Source organism: Betta splendens, chromosome 5, assembly GCF_900634795.4.
Source record: "Betta splendens chromosome 5, fBetSpl5.4, whole genome shotgun sequence".
Taxonomy (NCBI): domain Eukaryota; kingdom Metazoa; phylum Chordata; class Actinopteri; order Anabantiformes; family Osphronemidae; genus Betta; species Betta splendens.
In genome coordinates this window covers 8,243,236-8,267,916 of record NC_040885.2, presented here as the reverse complement: position 1 = coordinate 8,267,916, position 24,681 = coordinate 8,243,236, and the positions used below count along the sequence as shown (strand labels likewise).

The window sequence follows — 24,681 nt, the reverse complement described above, 5'->3', positions numbered from 1 at the left end:
TATTGTAAATGTATATTTACAAGTAAATGTACACATCCCCCAGGGCGAATCCTGCAAATGTGTACATATCCAGGATACTGTTAGTGGAAAACAGTCACCGCCCCACGAGAGTTAAAGTTTTCTCACTGTATATTGTTGTGTTCATGATGTAGGTTTCGGCTAATGTATGCTTTCCACTCACTTCTTGTAATAACCTGAGCTTTGTGGGATCCAGCATCCTCAAAGGCTTCGGTGTAGGTAAGTCTACACTACACACACACACACACACACACACACACACACACACACACACACACACACACACACACACACACACACACACACACACACACACACACACACACACACACACACACACACACACAGTATGTGATGATAGGACACAGCTTAGATCGTGTATTAGTTGAACAGCAAATATCAATATATTTAGTTAATATTCTGAGTTAGAAAATTGCTTATTACAAAGCCTTTTACTTATTAACACATGAATAAACACAATATAAACATAGTTAACTGACACCAAACTCCATTAAGGCGAAACCAGCTGATAACACTGTCCACAAACTGCAATGAACACAGCAGGAGAGCTCCACAATAGCATGAGTCATTAACAGACAAACAAGGACATTTACCTTGAAGAATGCCACCAACAAATGTCAACATTAACCAACTCTGAGACTGATAATTCACATTTACTGCTCAACACGAGTTTTTAAAAAACACCCACCTATAAATGTCTGGTATGTCTGGAAATGTTTAGACAAAATTTACAATAAAATATGAAAAAGAAAAAAATTTTAACAGAAAGTTTTCTAGAGCAGCATGAGAAGTTTTACTTCACTTAAATATAATATTGATTTCCGGGGCAATCCTGTAACTCCACTTAAAACTAACGGTTTTATGCATGAAGTGCAGAATTGACATTTTGATTTAGTTACAGTGGGTTCAGATAAATGTGCCATGATACACTTTGCAGCCTTCTCACAAATAATTTGTTTGCTGTAGTATTAAATATTTGTTCCTACAGTTTTTTTCTGCCAAGCCCATTTTCATGTCTTGTACAAATGTTTGCATGTCTTAACTATCTGGATTAGTTGAGTAACACAGCTAATTCTGGAAAAGTCGCAAAAGGCAAATTTCCACGGAAAACACAAGCGAGCGCACAATTAGGAAGCATCCAGAAGATGTGTGAGTTGTGGTTTTCAGACTGTTAGCGCATTCATATTATGTATTTATATTTATGTTACAAATGACTCAATCTTCGGAATATTTCTCAAGCAGTTGGCAAAGTATTAACATGTAGTAACAAATATAGAGGCACATTTGTTAAACAGTGGGTCAATTTTAAATGTTTAAACTCTGGAGATCACACAAATAAATTCCTACAAACAACGCTGCAAACATTGTGAGAGTGATTTACTTAAGTACTGTTTATTGTCGTTTTCATCAGCTTCCACCTCACTGGAACATGTTTGACTGACACCTACCGAACTATTAAACACGTGCTGACATCACAAATCCCCAACAAGGCATATTTCTTTACAACTCTCAAGGCTCCACATATTATTAAGTCAGGAAACTAAGACACTAAAACCAAGAGAAAAAACTCCTCCAAATCAATAGGGTTCCGCAACCTGTGGTGCTTGATTTACTGTGTGATGCTGTGTTTACGTCCTCTTGTTATTTGGGGAAGTAAACATGCAGATTTGCTTGGTGCTGCTGTAAAACACGTTTGACATCTAAACCTTTGCAAAGTTTGTGAAGCTGAAAGTTATCAAAGTTGAATAAAGTTATAACGACAGCTCCACAGAGCTACACACACACACACACACACACACACACACACACACACACACACACACACACACACAGATCCAGATGGTCCTTACACTCACATTCTGAGAACTTGCAGTGTGCGTGCGTGCGTGCGTGCGTGCGTGCGTGCGTGCGTGCGTGTGTGCACGTACATACACATTTTAATGCTTTATCTGTCTCCAATGAATTAAATCTAATTTACACAGGAGTCAGATATTACAGAGGTGCTATGTGGGGACATTTAAGAATACCAGAAGTATTGTCTCTGCAGAACAGCCTGGCTCCTTATTACAGCAGACACTGCTGGTCATTCACTTCTTTTTGGCTGGGCTTGGAATCTAACAAGGAGTTGGGAAAAAAGACTCACTTCAAGATACACGCACGCAGGCGCACACACAAACGAGCACAGGCACACACTCGCACACCCGCAGTCACACATTCCCACTGTTTAATATATTTCTGTGTCTCCAGTTAACAATATTTTGTGTCAAATTATAGTGGGCAAGATAAATAGTGGGTCTGTGCGACGTAGAGAAAATAGAACAGGAGGAAAATGTGGGGCTTCCAATTGAATGGGGGGGGGGTTAGAGGAGAGGAGAGGAGAGGAAAGGAGACCCATCACTAACTCCTACCTCAGACACCTGGCTTTCCTGACTAGACTGGTAAAACCTGCTTAATCCCGCCTCCTTGTGAACTTTAATGTGCCAAAATATCTCCATGACTGAAACTCAGTGAAATACTGCAACAATCTGTGAGTCATCGGCACACATGTAGAATCCCATTTGCAAATGAAAAGCGCGCTGTATAATTGCATGTATCAACAAGGAAATTGCAGTCATGAATAGGACGACGCTGATTAATTCCTTGCATTGCCGCACGCTCGGCTCATGCGCCGTGTTCAGTCAGCAGGACAGCATGAATGTCTGGAGTCAGAGCGGAAACGGGAGTCACAACAGACACTAAATGACGCTGGGTGTTAATTGGGCTATGCTTAGCACAGAGAGACATAGCGAGATAGAAGGGGGGGGGGGGGGGGGGGGGGGGGGGGGGGAGTGAAAGAGGGGAAGGGAGAGAGAGAGAGAGAGAGAGAGAGAGAGAGAGAGAGAGAGCCTAGAGGACTAATTAGTGATTATAACTTGGTGCTCTCTAAACATAAAATATTTCTTAAGCCAAAAGACAGAGGAATGATTAAAAATAAAAGAATAGGAATCAAACAGTAGGAGCTGTGAAACACCCCTCTGGTACTGTGTGTGTTTGTGTGTGTGTGTGTGTGTGTGTGTGTGTGTGTGTGTGTGTGTGTGTGTGTGTGTGTGTGTGTGTGTGTGTGTCTGAACATGTGGTGACTCTTTGAGTCCTTATCAAACCACGCTTCCCTGTTCAATGTCAACAGCAGCCACGGACCGGCTGCACCGCGCACGTGTCCCAAACCAAAGCGTTCCTCATCTGACACATTACAGGACATACGTTTTATCTTCATACGAGCTTCCAGAGAGTTGTTAGTTTCGTCTGTATTTGGACCGAGCTGACAAAATGGAGCGCGTCAGCTCACATTGTGCCAGTGTGAGCTGGACATTAGCGGTTCACGCATCAAAGTCATAAATCAAGGTCACCGTTCACCACAGCATAACTGGAACACAGTGCTGCAACTGGCCGTGCGTCGACTGTTTTGCTCCACATCTATAGTAGTTGTTCATCCAGTCTTTCACTGATATTTATCATCATTCATCCTTTGTAGCTTCCACTGCCTGATGTTTTACCTACAGGGGCCTCCACGGAAATGGAGGAATTTGTTACATGTATATTCAATTCAATGTGTCAATTTAACGGCACAAACAGCAATAATGACATGAAAAATACATTAAACATCTGCACACGCTGACATGAGCTCCACGCCTGCACGCTGGGCGTAGTTTGGGTCACAAATTGAAATTTGCACCGGCGGCGGCGGCGGCGGCGGCGAGTGGATCTCCGGCGTCCGCGAGCGGAAGCGCTGCCAGTGTCGCGTCTCCTCCGTTACCTCTCACGCGCCGCGCAATTAGCGCTTGTCACGCGTTTAACACTGATCGCGCTATTAGCGGCGACGCAAACGCGCCCAATCTGTTGCCATGGCAACGCCTCGGTGTCGGGTGGGGGACGTGCGCGAGGCAGACGGGGCGGTCGTCTAAGATGTATGTGCGTTTTGATCCGAATCTCATTCAAGCAATTATGCGAGCGTCACGCGGTGGCACAGCCAGACACGGGTGTGTATGAACTGTCAAATAGCTGCCTTCACACCATGCAGCTGCAATTATACCACTACTAGTGCAGCTCTACAATAAAACCCTGCATGTTTCAGAGCATATTAGTTAATTTCATTATTATAATTGTTATGCCTCCTTCTTTTTTTTGCCCCGTATGAGTGACATGTGGAGCAGACTCGCACGCAGAAGCACTGTAACACAGACGGCTGTCGTCTGTGTGATGTACTGAAGATTGTACCAACACATTTGACAATTGCATCATTTGAATCACAGTGGGTGGTGGAGCCGCTATGGAGTCGAAGCCTTTAAAATGCACATTAGATCACACGGTGACGCGCGCGCTCGCGGAGCATATGCATGCAAATTTCATAGTCTGGATTTGATCTTTTTAAAGGAATTTTTATTTGCCCCTCAACTTCTGCTGTCCTCCCAAAATATGAGTCAGGGTGTGAGGGGTCTCCTCAAGGGAAATGATATTCTTTCATAAACTGGAGTTTCTAAAGTTTGTCTTTGTCTGGATCTGAAAATGTGTGATAGCCTCCTTACTCTATCATCAGTCTGCCCACCTGAGTGTGGTTTGTTATCTAAAACTAGTCTATAGTCTATTACCATGGACAGATACACATACACCCCCAATCTATTATTGAACAAAAGGCTCACGCCTCCGCTCAGCCCTTCAGGGAGGAATCCATCCCTCCATCCCAGAATAATTTCACACATCAGTAGCTACAAAAAAGAGAGAAAGAGAGAGAGAGGGATGAGAAGGAAGAAGGGGAAAGGACAGAGGGAAGGAGGAGGAGGAGGAGGAGTGGATGGGGTAAAAATGTATGGGGTCACAGCTCAGTGCTCATGGGAGGAGAAAGTGTTGGGGGGAGCCATGCATGACAAAACGGAGATCAGAGGATCATATGCAATCATGTACATGTGCAGGAGCGCTCGCACACACGCAGCAAGAAAAAGGTGAGAATAAGGACAAAACAGATGAAGACTTGGTTCTGACTTAACCATGGAGGCACAGATTTGTAATGTTTTATGTGACACATACTCTGTCTCTCTCTCCACACACACACACACACACACACACACACACACACACACACACACACACACACACACACACACACACACACACACACACACACACACACACACACACACACACACACACACACACACAAACACACACACAGAAGAATAATTCAGTACATGCAGGTATAAACAACATGCACAAAAACCCAACAGTTAAACAGTGACGGCGAGTAAACAAAACAAAAACCTTGATTTTCCTTCGCATGCGTGGACATGAGGGATATACGACAACAGCAGCAGACGCTCACACCCCAACGCTGACAAAAAAGTGCACACGGCAAATAATTGCTGGGCGTCTTCGGCACACCATTTGTCGATAACACATCACCACACTTTATGAGCAACATCTAGACCAGAACAGCATTATACTTTAAGATAACAAACACAAACACACACTCAAGGGATGCGACTAAATAATAAATTGGAAGCTCGAAATTTGACAGCCAACTTGACAGCTGATTGGTTTGGAAAGCCCACAAATAAAACCGTGGTACGGCGCAATTTATAGTGGGAGTGTAAACCCCACATGTATAGAATTTGATGACCAATGATTATGTCAATTTTCAGTATGCTGCTGATAAAAATGACTTTACTCCTTGCAGTGTTTTGCATTACAGACAGATAAAAAAATCGGCCCGCTGAAAGGAATACTTTTATCGCCGTAGCTACAAATTAATTTCCAATCATTCAAAACTTGGGTCAACCCACCCATTACTAAAAAACACATACACAGACTGAAATGCATACATGCACCAGATGCACAGCCGGCATCCACTCTACTCCCTGAGTGAAAGCGCCGAGCAAGAGGAGAAGCAGACACAATGGGAGTGTTTAAGTATGCAGGAAACTTTATGCCTGGGTGGAAGAGGAGCTTTGAAGGAATCCACTGAGGGACACCCAACCTCCCCCTGAACCGAGTCTGTACCTCCTCATCAGAAAGAGAGAGAGTCGCGGAGAGAGGGGAGGAGTGAGAGGGGGAGAGAAAATTAAAGATGAAGATAGAGAGGACTGTGCGGCGAGTCGGGGGGGAGAGGGATGGAGGAGAGCAGGCAGCAACAAGGTGCTCGGGTCTAGTTTCTGGGCCTTGTGCACAATTGCTCTTAGTTATGCTGATATGTCCCCAATCAGCAGCAGCCGTGTTCTTCTGAATCTCTCTCTGTCACTCTCTCACGCACGCACGCACGCACGCACGCACGCACACACACACACACACACACACACACACACACACACACACACACACACACACACACACACACACGGCCTGTTCATGTGAGCACATTGTTTAGTGGGCACTGTGCTTAACACCCAGTATAACCTTCATTGAGATGGATTGCATGAAAAATGTAATGACTTTCCTGAGAGAAAAACCACAGGCCAAATCAGCTTTGCATTGCATAATAATGCCGGACTTGGTAATCAATAACACAAACACACAAACACACATCCATAATGGAGTGCACAGACTGCACATGGAGAAAATGTCTCAGCAGAGGCCAACCACATCACAATGGATGGAGCGAACCACCAGTGGAGAGCTGCGCAATGCATAAACAAGAGCTATTGACGATAAATGCCTGCATCCATTTCCACCCATCAAACACTTCCCTAAGCTAACAGCTTAAGTCTGGAACATGCAACTCTGAAAAGCCTTTCACACCCCTAATGTTTAGCTCTGGGTTATCTGTGGCCATGAATAAGGAGTTGTCCCGATCTAATTTGGCCCAATTTTACATTGCACTACTTAGCCAGCAGCAGCATTTAAGGTATTTATTGTTCATGCTGCAAACAGTGCATCATGCTAATTTTGTTGGAGAGCAGGGCGACCTCGGTCCTGTACTAACAAGTGGTCATGTGTACGTGGTGCAAGAGTGGTTAACACTGACTGGAGGTGCAAAGCAGCCCTCGGGTTCATTCCGCGACCGCATCCTTCGGGTGAGCGGCCGCCGCTCCTGCTGTTCAACTTTCCCTTTTGTCCTCTTGCTTCAGACGATGCGCGGTGTAAAGTAGAGCATCGTTTTCACACATCGCACGCGGCAGCAAGAAGCAACCATGAGCAGGAGCGTGCCACGCATTCCGGCGGTTGCATAGCAACAATGTGGGGTTTGTGTAACAATCGTGCTCCTGCCGACCGTGGCTTCTGAACCCAGGAACGCTCGGCGGTGGAAACGTTTAATCGCTAGCCTTCTTTTGCGTTTCCTTGCCTCCAAGTCCAACAGTTTTAGACCCAGAGTCCCCGGAAGCCTGCGACTTATCCCAGGGTTGTTTGGATTACGAGAGATAGACAACAACGTGCCAAATGGAATGTACAGCTTGTGGGATTTCGGCTCAGGGCTCAGTTTTTTTCTATATTTCCCAGTGTCACAGTTTTAGAGTCCTATAATGAAAAGCCGCCGTTGTGTTTGTTTACCTCCTCTTCATCTCTCAATGTGACATTAGCCAGATATGAGTCACCGGCAGAGTCGCAAACAATTGCCTCTCGGGCGCGTTCGATTCTCACCTCGTTGGTGTTCCAGCGGTGGCGCTCCTTGGGCAGAGAGGAACATTTTGGTAGACACTCTAGCAGCTTCTTGGGAAGGTAGATCTTCAGCTGGCCCGGCTCATCTGGAGCGGGAGGGGCGGGCGGGCGGGGGAGGAGAGGGGGGTGAGGAAAGAAGGAAGATAAATGAGGGATAAGTTGGAAGAGGAGGGAAATTTCTCATCAGACACAGAGACAGTAGGAGGTGAATACTAAAACACGGCAGCTCTAGCATCCGGCTGGGTAAAAGCGTAACGCGCTTGCGCTGAGCAGCATCCGCGGTGGTTTGATGTGCTCAGAGACTTGTTTGGGCCAGGACATAATATATAAGGAATTTTGGCATATGCGTTACTTTTAATAGGGTAGTGAGAATTTAGAAAATAAAGATTAAAACTTTTGTCTTGATTAAATTCAGACTACAATCATTTACATTTACAAAAGCTGTGTCCCTTATCAAAATGTATATTGTCCAATTATGTCTTCACTTATTCAGGGCTAATCATGTTAGAGTGCAGGGAGTGGCTCCGTGTTTATATTTGGACAGAAAGTGAAGATCCACGTCGCACCTGGGGCCCCGACCTGAAACAGGTTAGGATTAAGGGGAATCAGACTGTTATCGTTCATTACGGGTACATCTGGGGTCGGTTCCCGCCGTGGTAAATCACATGGGCTCCTGTCAGCGCCCTGTAAAAGCTGCTCCGTAATGGAGCGGAGACTTCACGCCAGCCCAGACGCTGGTTCACGTGGTCTCATTCAGAAGGTTCCACATGTTAACCACAGGTGGCGTCACCGTCTTCTGCAATAAAGCCGGTTGATATTTCATATTTATGACTAACAAATAGAACAAGTGTTGCTGTGTAAGACAAGCCTGCTGTGGTTTGTTCCTCTCTGCCTTAGACTTCTAGTGTTGTCCAGAATCTATTAAAAACACATCAGTGAGCCTCACTGTTGCAGTAAGTGACATATTCTTTCATTAAAATAAACATGGCCTCTTGTAGTTTGTTTTGAGTCAATCTCATATACACCGTCCTGCTATTGAAAATACACACTCAAGCAACAAATCCTCCAAATCCACCGCTTGTAACGTATTATTGTAGCGTATATTTCTCACCCGCTTCCTATTAACTTGGATTTTAGTGCTTTTTCATGAGATTTGCTGACGATATCAAACATAGCATATGGATTTTTTTTTTCAATGTGACTTCTCTGAGTTGAGTGTATAATAAAAGAGACGAGCAACACATGAATAACAGGGGTTTTGCTGGGTTTTGTAAGCGCGCGCCGCCCGATAAAATGACACGGTTCCGCCACATGACCTACGGTGTGAAACCGCCCCTTAATGCGCCTCGCATCAAACAAGCAGATGTGAAGGAAATGCCAGCGCAAGTCGGGAAAATGCCACTTCACCGGCACCAGGCTCTGGCAGAGCGACTGATCCCCGCGTGTGCGCGTGTCATGTTTGCGAGTGCGAGCCCGATGGCTGCCGCGCTAAGAAGTCAAGGAGCGCGAGCACTCAAAGGTTACTGATAAGCATTGGAGCAGAGGGCGTCCATTCATGACTCCCATGAGAAGACGGGAATTATACTCCACCTGAGGGCATATGACAGAGCGAGAGAAGAAGAGCGGTAGGTGGGGTGTGAGAGTCGGGGGCCGGGGAGACGTTTGATGAGGGGAAAAACACAGAAACTTGGAGAGGGGGAGTCACAATGTGAGAAATCTGCAAGGACAAGTGATGGAGGAAGGTAATGCAAAGATGCAGAAGTGTGTGTGTGTGTGTGTGTGTGTGTGTGTGTGTGTGTGTGTGTGTGTGTGCTCATTAGACTATGTAGGTGGGTGAGCATGTGTGTGTTTGTGTCAGTGGGAAGTGTGTTCAGGCACGTATGCTCCCCCTAATCAATTATGCATTTATTAATAGAAGGCCTGAGAAGACAGAATTTCAAACAGCTGAACGGTGCAGCAGCTTAGTTAAACAGCTGAATGGTGCAGCTTAGTTAAAGCCTAATTTCTTTTTTAGCAGCACTCCAGCCTCTCTGCTATGAATGCCAATCAGCGCTTAAACCCCACCCCTCCTGGCTATAACCCCCTCCCCTCCCCCTGCTGTTCTGAAGAATTCTCATCAGAGCCTCGCCTTTGAAATGTACCAGAACCACCACATCAAACAGGCTCGCTGCACACGCGTGGGCGCGCGCACGCGCAGGCCCTGCGCACGCGCGCACACACCCCGGCGCGTGCACGCGGCGCCCGCCGATCAAAGAACGCACATCACAGTATTTGTCCCAGAGTGGCGTCTTTTTTGAGTGACCTTGGTGCTGAAATCCCTTTTAAAGCGCACCTTCATGGACACGAGCGTCGTCTTAACCCGTCCTCGCGCTCGCTCTCCCCGCTGAGGACCAACTTTGTCGATTTGTTGAATGCTGATGAGCTTTCACACCCCAAAGACTTGTATCTTGTATTTCTAACAATCCTGAACGAGGGGATGCAAGAAGTGCAGCCTGGATACTGTCACAATTGTCTTTTCCATCTGCTCCGAATGGCTCTCGGTAGAGCTATACCACGATGCGACATAGCGTGGAAACTTCTTTGTTTCTCAGTAGCCAGGAAAATGAACCATCCTGGGACATGGTAAAAATACATATAAATATGGAAATCCTGTGCTTTATATTTGTGTTTAAAATAATAAAACCGTTTTACTACCTGCATTGCTTCATGCGAGTCCCTCAGCGGCAAGTAACAAATTCTGGCTGTATGTAGATCAGTCACTCACTCGCTAGTCTAGTAAAAAAAAAGAGTCCGAAAGAGTGACAAAGCTGGAATGCTAATGTGAAGATGATGGCTCATTAAGTCATATAAAGGTATGCGTGCTAAAAAGTGCAAATGTTCGACCAAAGTGAAACATTGCTTTGGTAGCCTATCAAATACCATAATTTAGACTGGAATCACACAGAAGAGCAGCCTCTGACTGATGAATATTTTACCTCATAAAACTGTCATCTCCATATTTAACACAGAAACAAGCCAATGCCCTTGTGAGATGGCTGTCAGTTAATTATAAAACTCTCCTCAGTAAAGAGAGAGAAAAACGCTCCAAATGCAACTCTTAACTCTCCCCGTACTGATATTAGGAGGTATCAGGGGAAATTTTCACATTTTCCCCCTTTTCGGGATGAAATTAATGTGACAGAAAGAAAGGCTCATTGCACAGCGGCTAGATAGAGGGGTGGGGGGGTGGGGGGTGAGGGAGGGAGGGCGGGAGGGCAGGGGAGAGAGAGCGGGTGGCGTAGCATGGGATGAGCGAGAGTGCAGGAAGAGGGAGAGACGAGAGAGAGAGAGAGAGAGAGAGGGGAGGCGGGGGAGGAGGGGGGTGTAGAGAGATGGGCATGCATGCTAATTTTATCATTCTGCTGATAAACTTTTCCTCCAGTAATCCTCCAGCTGGGACGTGAGAACAGATAGGAGACAGGGATAGGCTCGGGAAGTCTCAGCTCATATTAAACAGCCATCCCAAACAGAACTCTCTGTTCCGTTCTCCCCTGTTGTGTATCCGACTTTTCCTTGATTCCATGTTTGCTCTTTTGTGACAGTCTCATTTTCTCGCATCCCTCTTAACAAAATAAACCAGTCTGGCGCAGGTACGAAGCCATCTGCTCCTTTTGAAATGAATAAGGGATGGAGGTGTGTGTGTAAATGGGGGGGGGGGGCTTTCTTCCATACATTCCCCCCTCAAAACCCACAACCCCCACCGCTGCCGCACCACGTCTGCCTGTTCCTCCTCACATCTGTTTGTTTTCCTCCGGTTTGACCCCCTAACACACATACACACACGGGCTCATAAACAGGAAGGCAGACACGTGCATCTGTGTCGCGTCCTTTGGAATCAATTACCAATCAAAGCAATTATTGTCTTTATTGTCCCTCTAACGCACTACAGCGGTCACACACACACACACACACACCGCGACCCCAGATTACACACTCCATCTCACTCCTAGTTTAACCGGGCCCATTGAGGATTATGGATACATAATGCCATGTGTACAGATTAGGTGTGACAATAAACCGCTGATAGCCAAAGTAAGCCTCGCCTCCTCCACTATGTGCAGCGGCGTGTGTGTGCGCGCCCGCTGATACTTCACCGGCGTACATGAATAAACATGATGTGTAACCGAGCTGAATCGGAGCGACGTCTCGGCAGAGACGGCGCGCGTGTGTTTGTTTGGCGCGCGCGCGCGCGCGCGCGTCCTCGTCCGCGTCCGCCTGAGTGTGATCCGCCGCGGAGCAGACGAGGAGACCTCGGCTTCCCGCATCACATCATTCTGCCAGAAGGCTTTTATACTTGCTCCCGGAGTCACCCGGCGCTACAGACGGACGCGCGCGCGGCACTTAAACGCGCACGGGGGGCGCTGGCGCGTCGCTTACTGTTGGCGTCGGCGTCGTCACTTTTGGGAGGGGTGTGTCCTGTGTAGCCGACAGCAATCCTGACCATCCGCTCTGGATTTCTTATCTTCTTCAGTCCTACAAAAGGGAGAGAGAGAGAGAGAGAGAGAGAGGGAACAAAACAGACACACTTAGAAGATGAGGCACACTTTGGTTTCCTGGTAGCTGCACCTCACCTCATTCTCCACCCTTTTAAGGCCCAGAAACAAAACTCCAAGTGATATGCCTGTGGGCTGATCCATTTTCTGATCCACTAACTTGCATCCATTGTGTCCCCTGATCGATTGGCCACAGTAGATACACTGCCTCCGTGCGTGTGACTAACTTGTACCCAGCTTTAGTTTCTCTTCTCTCTCATCGTTTCTGTTTCCCTGACCACTGTTGCTATGATACAAAGTAGACGGACCGGTGCAGAGGGAGACGGGCTTCCAGCCTATATGGCGGATGCTGCTCTCGTGCCCACCGGTGGACATCGCTGCCTGGCACCACGCGCCCTCCCCCCGCGAGGGGGTGAGGAGTGCGGCTAACCTTCCCTCAGCTGAGTCTCGTAAAATATTTCAGCCTCGCGCAACATATTCCTGTGTGAGCAATTGACAAAAACCCTTCATAATGGAAACAAGCGCATATGTGTGTAGGTACAGAATGGCCAGGGGATGGTTTTATGTTTACGCGCTATGCTGCATGCTGATCCACCCATGGCGCTGCTGCGTCTTATGTACAGTTGTGGCGCGTCCACGCGCGGGATGCGTGTGCGCTCAACAATGCTGCACACTTCATAAATATATGATCGCACCTGCACAGTTAAAGTTTTCCTAAAACTGCCCCGTGGAGAAATCCTGCCCATGATCACCCCCTAGTGATGATAGAGCTAAAGATTTTAATGAGAATGAACTTTATTGGCCGAGTATATTCGTGCATACCAAAACTTTGAATGGGGCATCAAGGGGCTGTACTAAAAATAATATGTCAGGTAGATAATGACAAATAATATAACGTGTTTGACTTGTAAGTAATTCAAAAGCGATGAGAATCTTTTATTTGTTTATATTCATATAAATAAAAGGACTGATTGATGAATGATGAAAATTATGATTTCTCTTTCTCATTATTTTTCCTTCATATTTGTTGTGGAACTGTGCTTTATCACTAAACGTCTCTCACCACGTCATCAGCAGGACATTAAAGTGAGGAAGAAAACGAAAGTGATTCTTAGAAGAGACCACCAGCTGCAGAGTGTTTATAAACAAATATCCAACACCCATAATGTAATGAATAACCAGCGGAGATAGTCATAATATTGTCATGGTGATTTTGGTCATGCCTTAAATAATTCATGAATGCATTAAAAACAATCTGAATGAAATTGTGGCTGTGTAACGTGAATCACTGCAAGAGTTTATTTGAGGGAGTAACATTTGAAGCTGGACTGGTACATGGTATGACCTAACACTGACACACATACGGTGCACTGCCCCCCCCCCCCCCCACACACACACACACACACACACACACACACAACCTGAATGCACCCAGATTCTCACCTTCACTGCCTTAGCAACCACGAGCTCAACACCGAATGAACACAAACATAACCACACACACACACACACACACACACACACACACACACACACACACACACACACACACACACACACACACACACACACACCAAGACTAAATAAACGCGCAGCTGAACCGGGGGATTGCGCGCCTGACAGGAAAGGAAATCTATAGTCAGTTTTCTAATGCATGCTCAAACGGAGATACACAAAACGACACACGCGCATACACACATACACAAACAGAAAGCGTCTGAATTCCTTCAGCGTGAACCGCTCTCTCTCTCTCTCTCTCTCTCGCTCGCTCTCCCTCTCTCTCATCTCCGTCCCTTTTGTGCTTAACGCTTAAAAAGCGCTCATAAAGCGGCCGCTCGGGCGAAACGCTGGCGAGCGTCGGGCGCTAGAAAAGCTGACCCGTCCCGTCTCACTCAGAGCATAGCGACGGGATAACTCCTTCCGTTATTTATCTGCTGTCGGTTAACCGAGCTCCACACAGTCGCTGCTTCAGCACCAGCGTCCGCGTTTTCAGGACGGTCTAGGAGAAAGGGAAAGCCCTGTCTCTTTCTCCCTTCTCGGGTATAATTTGTCCTCCCGTCGCCTCGACTGAACAACGAATAACAGGACTCCGCCGTCCCAAATAAAAACCGTTATTTCTCCCTTACCTTCCGGCTTGTTTTCGGCAGCCATTTCCCCTCCGCCGCGCGCCTCATCCCTCCTCCTCCTCCTCCTCTTCCTCCTCCTCCTCCTCGACTCGACCTAGTGGTGGTGGTGGGGGGTGGGGGGAGGAGTGTAGGGGGGGCACGCGCGTGCACAGAGAGGACAGCTCAAGGAGGGGGGCGGTGCTGAGAAGAAGGGGCTGGGGGGGCGAGCCTGCTGCGTTGCCCGACGTTATTGGTCCACGCGCCGAAGACTGGCACCGGGGATCCGTGATGGTGACTCGCGGAACTCTCCATCCCTCCGTTTATTCCCGTTGGCCCCGCCCCGTGCCGTTCACGCGCACCCTTTCTCCCTCTCTCTCTCCTCTCACGTCACTGAACGACGTCTGTATTCGAGGACACCTTGACAGCCTCCCACAGCATCATCATCATGCTCATCATCATCTTCTCCCTCTCTCTTCACACACACACACACACACACACACACACACACACACACACACACGGCAGATCTACACGCTCACACACACATATACGTTACACACACACACACACACACACACACACATACACACTCACGCTCAATGCTGCACATGCAAACCCAGCGGACTGTAGAGAAAATGCGATGTAAGGTCGCGTCTCGCCATAAATTATAAACCCCTCTTGAATTTCAATGAAAAGAACTGCCTGAGAGAGACTTTTTAGATGCGCGTGGGCTGCTGGGTGCTGTCATTCGCGGTGGTGCTGAAAGCCCGCGGTGCTGAAAGGACAGCTCCACACGCGCCTACACAGGCTGTGCGCCCTCACTACCTGCTTTCTATGAGCCGTGCTACTGGATTGAAGTGAAGCTATGATCGGCCGAAAACTTGAACAGGACCAAATGAAAAACGCCCCCCCCCCCCACCGCCTTCTTCGTGCTCCTCCTGTCAAATGTAGCTGTATCGTTATTGCTGCTTTAGTATCCGAAGCGTTCAAAATAACAGTGAAGTTAAGTTTATAAGAATATTCACACTGGCAGGGGATTTATAATTTCACTGTTTAAGGCTATCGCTTCTAAAACGCGGGGCTTAAGCGGGACCATTATGTGCCTGCTTCAGCCCCACACTGTCACTCCGTGCCTCGGGGTAGACTATCGCCTTCGCACCAAAGCCTTTGACAGAAACAATCCCCTTCGCAGAGACGCTTCGCGGTAATTTTGGTTCGTTCAATGGTTCGTCCTCAGCGACGTAAGGCTAAACCCTGGTTACAGAGGCACACAGGGTTCTTGGCATCAAGAGTCAAAGAGCATATTGAAGAACATACTGAAAATCTCTCATTTAAAGCTCTAACATCTGTGATGGGGCTGAAGGTAAAATCATGCAAAAATGCATAAATTACACTGTAGCAACATAAAGGTTGATTGGCACTAGAAGCAACCGGTTAAGGTGTATATCCAATCATAGTATATAACAATTATGGGTTATACAGTTTGTGCTTGCAAATTTCAAATTTGTAAAATAAAACTGTCAGATGAAGGTACCATAAATTATTTCCCAAATAAACATGGGACATAAAACTCTAAAGTAACATCATGTAAATCATTTAGTTATGTTAAAGTACCTAAAAATATGACCTGTGCTTATACTGTAGGTGCACTTTGCTACAAATAAAACCAACCATGCAGCCAATCTGCATAAGAACTGCTTTAATTTTCTATACATTTTGCTGATGATACTTACCTTATTGAGTAGTTTTACATGTTATTTTTTCCATTTCCATCCAATGCTGCACATGCTTCCATACAAGCTATTCTTTCATAGACTCCATATAGACGTCATCTGTAGGAAGGTACATTAGTGTATCAGCATAGATCCTTTGGAGCCAACAGTGAAAATGTGAAACAATACAATCAAATCCATATATGTTAAAAGGTTACTGGCTGACCATTAAAACTTTCTTTCGAGCAGCTTACAATAAAAGCATGCAAACACTATGTGCTCAGACTCCTCTCGTCCTAATTATACGGTGCTAACATTTGCTTATAAAAGCCTTTTAGACTCTCCTAAGTTAAATCGAACCAACTGAACTCTATAAACAAATCTATTGTGCTGCTCAACCATCATGCCAGCGCTACTCTGGCAGTGGCTTGGGTGTGTTTTCACTCAGTGTTAAGAGTTAACAACAATAAAGTTGTATTGTGTGTAATATAGAGAAAAGCACAAATTGAAGAAAATAAGACCAGTAGGATCTAGAGGAAAAATCCTAGAGGCAGGGTCACAATATATATATATATATATATATGTGTGTATATATATATATATATATATATATATATATATATATATATATATATATATATATATATATATATATATATATCTACCACACCAGACAAGACCCAAGGTGTAGACTGTGCAAAGAGGCCCCCAGAGACGGTCCAGCACATAACTGCAGGGTGTAAGATGCTGGCAGGCAAAGCATACATGGAACGCCATAACCAAGTGGCTGGCATAGTATACAGGAACATCTGCGCGGGAGTATGGACTGGAAACCCAAGGTCAAAGTGGGAAACACCTCCCAAGGTGGTAGAGAACGAGCGAGCCAAGATCCTGTGGGACTTCCAGATCCAGGACTGACAGAATGGTAATGGCGAACCAACCAGACATTGTGGTGGTGGATAAAGAGCAGAGGAAAGCCGTAGTGGTGGATGTGGCAATACCAAGCGATGGCAACATCAGGAAAAAGGAACATGAGAAACTAGAGAAATACCAAGGGCTCAGAGAAGAACTGGAGAAGGCTTGGAAGGTGAAGGCCACAGTGGTGCCTGTGGTTGATCGGAGCACTAGGGGCTGTGACCCCCAAACTGGAGGAGTGGCTACGACAGATCCCTGGAAAAACATCCGAAATCTCAGTCCAGAAAAGTGCAGTCCTAGGAACAGCAAGGATACTGCGCAGAACCCTCAAGCTCCCTGGCCTCTGGTAGAGGACCCGAGCTTGGAAAGGGGATGAGACCACCCGCGGAGGGTGAGAATAGAGTGTGTATATATATATTAGCGTCATGACAGGAGGTAGCTTAGCTATTTTACCTGAACAGCAAAGGGAAAAAGGAAATCACAGTGTTCGCCAGTAACAAATAAAGCACCTTCTGTAAATGATCCTCTGTCCAATTGCCTCTTGTCAGCTGGTATAAATTATTTTTCGCGCTGAGCTGGGGACGACGCAAGAGCTTCCGGTCGTCACACGGCTGACCAATCACCTTCCAGAGCACTGGCAAGTGGGCGGGACCAGTGGGCAACGAAAACATGGCGGCGTCCTTAGGTGATGATTTTGAGTTTAATAACCAGGACTATTACTCTCTGCTCAACGTCAGGAAAGAGGTACGGTGTATTCGGTGCTTTACACTGGAGCCCACGGGCGACGGGCTTTTCCCGCGATCGCTTGGTACATAACGGCTGGGAAAGAGGTCTGCAGTCGGTGCATCAGCCGTTTCTGTCAGCACCATCACCATCATCCGCGGGGGTTGAAACCGGTTGACGCGGCGGGCACTCTTTAATCGTCTATTTCACATGAGGCTGTTCGTGCAGTTTGAAGAGAAAGAGTAGCTACGCAGTTGTATGTGAACCGATGAGTAACCTCCTGAGGCGTCTGCTCAAAAGTGAGAGGCCTGAGTAGGACTTGGATATTCATCATATTAAGGTTAGGTGGACACTTAGGCAGACACCGTATCAGCGAAGCTATTTTCATACGTTTAATTGCTTGATTAATGTGAGAGGTGATAGCTACTCTAATGTTCTTTATAAACCGAGTAACCTCAGGCTGTACTGCAGCATTGTGGTGTTAGTTCCCATGAGCAGAGATTCAGTGACTGAAGATGAGTCAAATGTTTCAAGACTGCACATTTCAGCCTGACCGGTATAAAGAATTGTTGTAGATTGTACTGAAAGTGTGAATACAAGCTCTTCCCTTGTCTTATATTTTAAAAAACCTTAAACAATTAAACTAATACAAATAGAAGACATTACAATACGTATATAAAGGAGTATAGAATAATAATAATCACAGCCAGGAATGAAAGTCGTCTCTCGTTACAGGCTACAGCAGAAGAGCTGAAGGCGTCGTATCGGAGGCTGTGCATGCTCTACCATCCTGACAAACATCGAGACCCAGAGCTGAAAAGACAAGCTGAACAGCTTTTCAACCAGGTGCACCGGGCGTATGAAGGTAAGGATTATCATAAGTATATACACCTTTTGGTTTGAAAATTGCTTTAAAGAGCGTTTCTTCAACGCTATAAAAACAGGCAACAAACTCAAGACATAACTGTAGTGTGACTGCGCCCTCTCTTCTCAGTGCTGAGTGATGATCACTCCAGAGCCATCTATGACATCTTTGGGAAGAAAGGGCTGGAGGTGGAAGGCTGGGAGGTAACTATATATAATAATATATATAGAGATATTATATTATATACACATATATAGATACATAGACATGTAGATAGATATAGATATATATCGTATAGAGATTAGATATATATTTTATTATTATATATATTAGATATATATATATATATATATATATATATATATATATATATATATCAGACCTTTTATTCCAAAGTTCTTTCAGTGACACGTTCTCTATATCTTATGGCAACAATTTTAGGTGGTGGAGAGGAAGAGGACTCCAGCAGAAATCCGAGAGGAGTACGAAAGGCTGCAAAGAGAAAGAGAAGAGAGGAGACTGCAGCAAAGAACTAACCCCAAGGTTTTCTCTATTATATTTGCAGAGTATTTCTATTTGTTTATTTTTAACTTCACTACTTTCACTGCGGTGTGAACCAACACGATTATGAAGATGTCTTGAAGCGAGCCACTGCTCAGTATTAATTACCTCAGTAGTTTCATGTCTCTTTTTTATCAGACCTAATGCCACAATTGTCCATTTCTTGACTTCACTCTTTCATTTTTCAGGGCACCATCAGTGTAGGTATAGATGCAACAGACCTGTTTGACCGCTATGATGAGGACTTTGAAGAGATGCCAGGAGGAGGCTTTCCGCATATTGAAATCAACAAGATGCACATTTCCCAGTCCATAGAGGTACGACAAACTATGCACACCATTAGCATTTAGCTTAAACACATCTCCTCACCTGTGGCAGCATTAATGTAGTATATTCTGTTTCATCAGGTGAAACTTCCTTGTCTTGTGTTTCTTTTCAGGCTCCTTTGACGAACTCTGACACAGCAGTGCTGTCTGGTTCTCTCTCCACACACAATGGAAATGGAGGTGGCAACATTAACATGACTGTAAGAAGGGTTACATCAGCCAAGGGCTGGGGAGAGGTAAATACACCTGGAGACAGATGACAAACCACAAAGCTAAATGCAAAGCAAATATATATAAATATATATACGCTACAACTGACAGGGGCATTTTCGAAGAGTCATTATAAATGCGCTTTGTGTTAAGCTAGGATTAGAAAATACAGTTATTTTACCACTTTGTAATTATCTGTGTGCATGTTTGTCTCTGCAGGTGGAGTTTGGTGCAGGAGACATACTGGGACCTCTCATAGGACTGAAATTACTGCGGAACATCACTGCGCGGTGGTAAGGCTTAGCTGTTTTAAAATGAGGAATAGTTGTGCTAACATCTGAAGGTCACCCTCCTCGTCTTCATCTCAGAATCTCCTCCCTGTCTTGTTTCTCTCTAGTTTCGTGACAGCACAGTGTGGACTGCAGTTCTCTCCCCGAGGTTTGCGACCAAGCTGTTCTCTGATGACCGCACGTCACCTCGACCAAAACACTATGGGCTACCTTCAGTGGCGCTGGGGGCCCAACAGCGCCATGACCACCAGCCTGGTCCGAGATACGAAGAGCAGCCACTGCACTTTGGCTCTGCAGGTACACGCAAACTGACGACGCATCCACAGGTGGGCAGACCCATCAAAGCTACAGGATGCCATAAGGTCTGTGATGGTGTTTGTTTCCAATTCCAGCTGGGTGTGCCACATTCCTACCTGATGATGAGCTACCAGTACAAGTTCCAGGATGAAGACCAGACTAAAGTGAAAGGTTCTATCAAGTATGTCTATCTGCTTTATATCTAAACATTTCTATATTTATATCCCACTCTATGTAGTTATTTGAAGTAATTATTGTTCTGTGATTAAAAACTGGACAAAATATAAGAACTTATCATATACTTCTGTGTGAACCATATTTTATGTTTTTTTTTAGAGTAAGATAGACAATTGCAGGATAGCCTCCTAACCTGACTGTTGAGTTTATTCTGCCCTGAGTGTTGACCTTCAGGCGACGCCCATCTCCGTTCGTCTCATAACCTCTGTTCCTTTGCAGGACCGGCTGGTTTGGCTCGGTGGTGGAATACGGCGCGGAAAGAAAGATCAGCCGACACAGTATCCTGTCAGCCACCGTCAGCATTGGCGTCCCTCAGGGAGTTACGCTCAAGATCAAGTACTGGCCACCAAAATTTGATCTCGCTTTTCTGTAGGTCTTTTATCTCACAGTATGACTGACGAATGCCCGCGTCTCTGCAGGTTAGCACGTGCCAGTCAAACGTACCTGTTTCCAATCCACCTGACGGATCAGCTGCTGCCCAGTGCTGTGTTTTACGCCACTGTTGGACCGCTGCTGGTCTACATGGCCGTCCACAGGCTCGTCATCATCCCATATACACAAGCACAAAAAGAGCAGTCAGTATATCTGTAATCTCACTTGGTCTCATTGCTAGTAAATCCTTGTTCTTGCCTGGTTCTGTTGAATTATAACAAACCTAATCATTCTTCAGACTAAATGCAACAGTGAATAGATCCTTTATGACTAAATGCTAAGGACTTCCAGGGTTTTATGTGCTATGGTAACACATAAGTATTTACCAGGAACCTTCAGCTGGAGGCAGCTCCACACTCCTGATTCCAGACAGACGAACTGCTGTTTTTCAGTTATGGGTTCCTCTAATACTAGAGGGATTTCTTTTACGCTTACACTGTCATCAGAGACAACTTCCACGGTGAATCCCAGCGGGTGATTGTTGACGTCTGCCTTTTTTTCTCTCTGTGCCTGTTAGAGAATTGGAGCTGCAGAGGAAGAGCTCTGCCACAGACATTGCCAAGAAGAAGCAAGAGGCAGAATCTGCTGTGAGCACTCGCATGCAAACACAGTAATTCATTGTGTGTGTGTGTGTGTGGGGGGGGGGGGTCATTGATCATTGCTTCTAAGTTCATCTCTCAAAACCCGCTCCTATACTATTCTATTTCACTGTCCTCCATCCTTTTTCACCCTCCTCCTCCTTTCTCCCTTGGCTCCTCTACAGGTTCTGCTGATGCAGGAGTCTGTGAGGAGAATCATAGAAGCAGAAGAATCCAAGATGGGTAAGGACACACACACACACACACACACCAGTGTGAGAAAATGAAACCCTTTTTACTTTACAACCAGTCAAAACTTGGTAAGAATCCAAATGCGTAATTCAAATGCATTTCTCATGGTCACTGTTACCATTATAATAGACTATAGCACCAGAATCTTGTTTAGTTGAATCTGAATTCCATCATCTACTGCTCTAAAGCGAGTGATGATAATGTAGCTCATCTACATGCTGCAGTGTTTGACTAGGTTACGCCTGCAGATCTGTACACAGAAACACCAAAGTGCACACTCGAATAAATCAAATCTGTGATGTGTTTACACTGCACTTTGTAGATTCTCCCTACATAGGATATTGGTAGACATTGTTACTTATAAAAGTCAGCAGGACATCAAGCTAACGTACTAAGTCAAGCTCCCAAGTCATGTCTTAGCGCAGAATTGCTATTGAGTGCTTTACCCGTGTGCATGGATTTGTGTTTTATATGGATCCAAGTGCGATGAAAAGGTCTTTGTACCTGTGATTCCAGGTCTGATCATCCTGAATGCCTGGTACGGGAAGTTTGTGTCAGACACCAGCCAGAAGCAGGAGAAAGCCAAGGTCATTGATGTCACTGTGCCGCTGCAGTGCCTGGTTAAAGACTCCAAACTCATCCTCACCGAGGCCTCGAAGGTGTGTTCATGTGTGTTTACATGTGACGCGATGTGGCTGTGTCTGTCGACCTGCATGTATTCATGCCAATCCTTTTCCCTGTCTAGACGGGGTTACCGGGCTTCTATGACCCTTGTGTGGGAGAGGAGAAGAGTCTTAAACTGCTTTACCAGTTCCGAGGTGTGATGCACCAAGTTATCTCAGCGGACACTGAGCCCCTACGGATACCCAAGCAATGTTTGTACCGAGCCACTTCATTAAGTATTATTATCATGTGTCTTCACACACATTGCGACATGACAACATATGCATGCATCTGTGTTTAAATGAATTCATTTTGTCTTTTCAGCTCACAAAATTGAGTCAGAGTCCTAGGGGCTCACAGCCCAATGCAGAAGACGCAGACTCCGAGTAAACACAAGAATTGGATTTTGGAGGGGACACATTGCAAATAAGCCAGTTACTCTCCTCTGGTCCTCTTCTGCCGTGGTATTAGTGAACCTGTTTATCAACCGCCTCCTCTCCACTGTTCCCCGCGGGCCTTCTCCCAGATTCGGCAGCACAGAGGTCAGCGCAGAGTTTCGACAAGGTGTTACCCTTTGACAGTGCTGCTCAAATATCTGCCTGCTGCAGGAGATCAGGCGTCGGTCCTGTTATTTTATATATGCACTACACAGAATCCCAGAGTGGTGACCACTCTGTTAAACGTGCACAGGTAGATTTAAAGCTGTTCTCTTGGCATTTGTTGTGTCAAGTGTATACAAATGAACTGTGCTGTCATTTTAGCCCATGTCATAGCCTTCTATATGTCAGTCCGTACATCTCCCATGTATGTGTATTAGTTTGGTAGTGTTGAATGTAATGTAGTAAGATACCAGTCACTTCACTGACTCGTGTACAGGTTCAGAGTGACCCTATGCATCATGATGTCTGCACAGCTCTGAGGAACAGTTCTCATTTTTTGTTTTCTTGTTGGAAATGTAATGTGATACGTTTGCTGCTCATAGTTCAGAACATACAAACCGGTGCTTAAAACGTGGACCTGTAAAGTTGGATATATGAAAGTAGAGGGAGGGAACGCAAAAGTGATGCCCTCTAATGGCAGAGATCCAACAAAGGAGACACAGATATTTCAGACCAGAGTGCAGTTAAATTCATTTATTGCTGATTTCACTGATTTGCATCAGTTTATTGGTTCGGTTGGAGTAGATGCAGACCTCTGATATCGTGATGAAATATCAGTATGAAGCGAGGCTCTTATTCCTGGCTGGATGCAGCCAGTAGGGGGCGTAGACGAGCGCCTCCCCTCATGTAGGTGTGCTGCAGTCACTGAGGCAGGAGATAACTGTAGTGTTACTGTAGCAGACCTAACCCTTTTTACAGGTTGTTACATTTCACCAGTTTGAATTTAAATTTAGTGTATAATAATGTTTGTTGTCAATATTGTACTTAATCTTCTCTTATTCTTTTAAAAATGTCAGATTTAAATGAATTCTAAACGCTGTAAACTTTTTGTATAACAAGCAAAAATGTTTGTTCAGTCATTCGTTCCAGTTCCATTTAAATTACCGTTCAATAATGCATTCTTTTTGGAAAACATTTGCGGCACAAATGTACAAAATCTTTTCATATCAAATGCACCATATGGCCAGGAGCTCACGTGTAATGAGTTCTGGGTCTTATCTAGCGTTGGGGTCAGTAGCTTTCATACTGGAAGTACACAAAGGGAAGAGCAGCTAAAAGGTTTTCCCTTATTTTGATGGGAAACCCTGTAATAAACTGCTGGTAATCTATGAACATAGTACTGTAGGATACATGTGAACATAATTAAATAAAAAGTCATTTTTTGCACAAACTATATAGTAGCAGCGTTTGAGGTTACAGTAGTTTTCACCCAAGGGATGCTGAAGAATCTTATGTTCATGCTCTACATTTTGTCCCACGAGGAGCATCTAAGAAAATAGTGGTGTCCAATTGACCTTGTGTGGCATCTGTCTTTTGATTGATTCTGCCATTAGTGGTCACTTGGAGAATCGTCCATCTCTGCCCATCTCTAAGGTGAAACTTAGAATGTCCTTGGGTTGGGGTCATTACTACAGTAGCTACTTTGCACTAACTGTTACCAACAGTACTTCGTCTTTTTATTGTTACGTTTCTTTGACAGCTGGTCACCTCTGCTCTAGTGCCACCATGAGGTCGGCAGAAAGACTGCTTCCTGTTGCATTTCACAGTTTCAACCAACCTGATCCATATTAATATGTAAATGTTCTGTATGTGTGAGGAGCCCATGTTCTCATTATTGTGAAGACTGCAATAAATATGAACAAATCTGCTGTAGTTTAACTG

The 24,681-nt window shown here is 45.4% G+C and overlaps 2 protein-coding genes across 7 annotated transcripts in view; one reads left to right on the top strand and one right to left on the bottom strand.

Moving 5' to 3' along the window:
• LOC114855181 (calmodulin-binding transcription activator 1-like) overlaps positions 1 to 14,478 on the bottom strand; it is a 45,546-nt gene extending 31,068 nt beyond the window's left edge. For 4 of the 5 annotated variants that reach the window (XM_029150110.3, XM_029150107.3, XM_029150111.3 and 1 more), the window contains exons 1-3: positions 14,321 to 14,478; positions 12,079 to 12,174; positions 7,645 to 7,748 (exon numbers count right to left, since the gene is read on the bottom strand). In XM_029150110.3, the coding sequence (XP_029005943.1) occupies positions 7,645 to 7,748; positions 12,079 to 12,174; positions 14,321 to 14,345 (225 nt within the window). In that variant the 5' untranslated portion in view covers positions 14,346 to 14,478. Of the gene's footprint in view, positions 1 to 7,644; positions 7,749 to 12,078; positions 12,175 to 12,272; positions 12,511 to 14,320 lie in introns of those variants that run through there. The other variant, XM_029150112.3, reaches the window with a different exon arrangement.
• A 3,047-nt stretch (positions 14,479 to 17,525) lies between these two features.
• Positions 17,526 to 24,668, top strand: LOC114855496 (dnaJ homolog subfamily C member 11). 2 transcript variants are annotated; one of them, XM_029150678.3, is made up of 16 exons: positions 17,526 to 17,670; positions 18,385 to 18,514; positions 18,644 to 18,717; positions 18,956 to 19,057; positions 19,264 to 19,392; positions 19,515 to 19,637; positions 19,831 to 19,904; positions 20,009 to 20,198; positions 20,294 to 20,379; positions 20,655 to 20,771; positions 20,855 to 21,010; positions 21,385 to 21,454; positions 21,631 to 21,688; positions 22,214 to 22,356; positions 22,443 to 22,572; positions 22,685 to 24,668. In XM_029150678.3, the coding sequence occupies exons 1-16, from the start codon at positions 17,596 to 17,598 to the stop codon at positions 22,708 to 22,710; spliced, it is 1,683 nt and encodes a 560-aa protein (XP_029006511.1). In that variant the 5' UTR covers positions 17,526 to 17,595; the 3' UTR covers positions 22,711 to 24,668. The 2 variants fall into 2 exon arrangements, with proteins under 2 accessions (XP_029006511.1, XP_029006512.1); XM_029150679.3 differs by lacking the exon at positions 17,526 to 17,670 and adding an exon at positions 17,754 to 17,989.
• The last annotated feature ends 13 nt before the right edge of the window (positions 24,669 to 24,681 follow it).

What these genes read in the sequence shown, in the direction of transcription:
- LOC114855496 (XM_029150678.3), top strand. Translation starts at nt 17,596, where the DNA reads ATGGCGGCGTCCTTAGGTGATGATTTTGAGTTTAATAACCAGGACTAT. An exon ending in TGCTCAACGTCAGGAAAGAG is followed by an intron (nt 17,671 to 18,384) that starts GTACGGTGTATT and finishes CTCTCGTTACAG; the next exon opens with GCTACAGCAGAAGAGCTGAA. An exon ending in AGCAAAGAACTAACCCCAAG is followed by an intron (nt 19,058 to 19,263) that starts GTTTTCTCTATT and finishes TTCATTTTTCAG; the next exon opens with GGCACCATCAGTGTAGGTAT.